The sequence below is a fragment of the Opisthorchis viverrini genome (genome assembly GCF_000715545.1).
Source record: "Opisthorchis viverrini unplaced genomic scaffold opera_v5_46, whole genome shotgun sequence".
Classification (NCBI taxonomy): Eukaryota; Metazoa; Platyhelminthes; class Trematoda; order Opisthorchiida; family Opisthorchiidae; genus Opisthorchis; species Opisthorchis viverrini.
This window is the reverse complement of record NW_008751703.1, coordinates 138,710-141,642: the sequence shown is the minus strand read 5'-3', so window position 1 is coordinate 141,642 and position 2,933 is coordinate 138,710. Positions and strand designations below refer to the sequence as shown.

The 2,933-nt window shown below is 47.4% G+C and overlaps 1 protein-coding gene across 1 annotated transcript in view; it reads right to left on the bottom strand.

Annotated features, from left to right (window-relative positions):
- The window catches only part of T265_03320 (hypothetical protein), a gene marked incomplete at both ends in the record, with an annotated part of 11,708 nt that extends 11,119 nt beyond the window's left edge, over positions 1–589 (bottom strand). Inside the window, one exon of the mRNA XM_009167781.1 lies at positions 482–589. Within this exon, the coding sequence (XP_009166045.1) occupies positions 482–568 (87 nt within the window). The remainder of the gene's footprint in view (positions 1–481) is intronic.
- Positions 590–2,933: the final 2,344 nt, after the last annotated feature.

The window sequence follows — 2,933 nt, the reverse complement described above, 5'->3', positions numbered from 1 at the left end:
AACCTAATGGGGACATCATTTGTCGCAGTGCGCCTCTTCAGGTTTTCACGCGGCCAGCGACGCAAAAGACGAGCCGACGACCCCAACGGAGGCTTTTTTTGTTCGTTCTTTCCCGTCTGAAGAACAGCGTTGTGGTCCCCGATAGAATGACCGCGGAAGAGCCTGAAAGTGTGGAAGGTCTACTCCGCAAGAAGCCAAACAGTAAAAGCCCGATATGTAAATGCTCTGGATCGTATTTAGGATGCAGACAACTCCCTCCCTGACGCCAAGAACGGTTCAGCGTTCAAATGTCAAAATAACGCCACGCCTAGTGGGACACCAGACACACATTTTAGTTATTATAGTGGAAAGGTTCACGTGGCTCCCAATCGACGTCAGTCAGAATAGCAACTAGCTTGGTTTATTTTAAGAGGGCGGTCCAGTCGAGTAAACAGCAATAACTAACAAAAAACCGACTGAATAAAAATCCCCTTCAACTTACTGTGGCAGTCGGTGCTGTTTTTGAGGCAATCACGACGGCTGGCAGCAGCTTCGCGGTGCTCATGGCCCCGTCAACGCTATTCCCCATACGACATCCAGCGAAGGTCACTGGTGACCTTGAGAGCGATCTCACGGATTCAGTTCACCACCATGGGGTATAATGGATACGGCCTGGATATACTCGTTCATCAAGCCAACGGCAACTATGCTTCAATCGTCGGGCATGGCATCATGATTTTGAATTAAACGGTAACTGAAAGAGATGGAAGGTTTTCCCCTCACCGTTTTTGATGCTGAGTAGACAAGGATTTATCAAATGGTAGGCAGGATCGCGACGCTTGCACAAAGTTTGCGGGTAGAATTTTCTCTAGTTATTCGGCGGCTTCTGTTTCCCTGAGGGGCACAAGTGAATAAAGTGAACCATAGCCTTTTGCCGTCCAACTTTTGGGTGGTAAACGTACCACCGTAGAACTCAAATAAAAGCATATAAACATGATTTGAACTGCATCCGATGTGCACCGCGAACAACTATCAAAGGAAGCCTGTTGCACGCGCCTACCGCCCGAAGCGAGAAAAATGGTTGCCGACTGGAAGCTCCCGCATTGTTTTTGGCAGACGTCCCGTGGAACCTGGGCCTGTTGGTCGGACCGGCAGCATATTTCGCAACAGCTGGTTAGGCAGGCAGGGTCTTCATTGACAAGTCGGCTGGCGCAATCAAGGATCGGAGTAAACTGAGTTCGATAGACAACTTGGAAGTCCATCTAAGTAGTATGCAGGAAAGTGCATTATATTATTTGAAAAATAATATTTTCTGGGCCGAATTTTCCAACGGAGTCATCGCGTAGTCCAAGGGTGTACAAAGGCATCATTAATGATATCTAGATCCTAATATCTTCATAATTATGTAGAGGCGTGTTCAGCGTGTGTTCAGCTTCCCGTAAGCACGAATTTGTTGGTCACACACGAACGCGTTCCAGAAAGGCAGAGGACATCGAGGATTTGGAAACCAAGTTACTAGAGGAATTGCGCGTCAGATTGCTTCCCTCCATACTGCACGGAGTGCATGCGAGAGAAAACACCTTAACCATCTGCTAAGAGGTGTTATCTGGCTTGCACCGTCGGTTCGAAAACCAACATCCACAAACGAGTGGATAATTGAAATTCCCCAGGCAACTGCCAAAATATAACATAGACGTAGTCAGAAGCGCTCAGCAAACATTGTCACGAGAAAACTGCGTGGGTTGGAGCTGGGAGCATACCGAAGAGTAGCGTTCACATTAATGAGTTTCAAACCAGTCTCGGCACAAAACAAAGCAAGTCAGCAACACAATCTAACACACGCCTCTCAAACTATGGGTATTTCAATGTATCACTCCATAGCCAAGGATGTCAATGCGTGAACCATTTTCATACAAATTCTCCCTACGGCTGATTTGTTTAAGTGAGCGAATCTTCAAGATAATAAATCACCACAAAACGGAACATCGGAACTCAATGAGATAATATATCGCGAATTGTGGTAAAATATGAGGCACTTACAATGGACGAAGTTTGAAGATAGCTCTGCGGTCGGAATACGTTCATTCAGCGTGCTCGCGCCCACGTGGGGCCTCATGGGTGCGAAACACGCGTGAGTCCCTTCTGTAATGAAATCCTGCTTTCTATCTCCTGCTTGACTAGACGAATACCGAACCTTGTGTTCTTGGAACTCAAGAATCGTCATCCTGAATGAAGAGCGCGGTAGGCACATTCATCATATTTGGACCACTTGTACGAGTTTTGAGGAGTGTAGGTGCACTACGAGAGCGTTCTCAAACGAAAATGGTGAAACATGCCAAGTTTTCCATAGCCGGTTCCGGGAGTTTGTCAGGTCGTTTGCCGCTTGTGATGCGCATGGTGAGTAGCTCATCATCATGCCTACCATTGAGGTCCAACCTAAATGGAGGAGGCTATCATTAGTTGCGCGATACATTAATGAGGACCTAGCCGACACACGCGCCAAAATGCAGTCAGGGCTCCACGATGCCTAGTCAGTTGGCTGGAGATAATCCATGTCGACCATAGCGGCCAGCTGGGCGAATCTGGCCGTCGCACACAACTGACATGAGGTTACGGGTACATGATGCCTAGTTAACTAGCTAGATGTAATCCAGTCGATCAACTGGCTAACACATGCCCATTCATCCCTACTCGGATGAATGTCGGCAAATTCAACGGTCCAACTTGGACGGATTAAAAAGTCAAATTTTATTAAGTGTTTTGATTATCACATATGCCTTGGCAGGAAGCGTAGTGTTCAGCGAGCTATTGACGTCCCGAAACGAGAGGGAGATACAAGTCAGTTTTGGAGGAAATCACTACATGGCAGGCGGCTGGCAAACTGGGAATAATACCCACTCTATAAGGCGAGCACTCCGGGCGACGACGATCTCGTAGAACCGTGCTTACCTAAA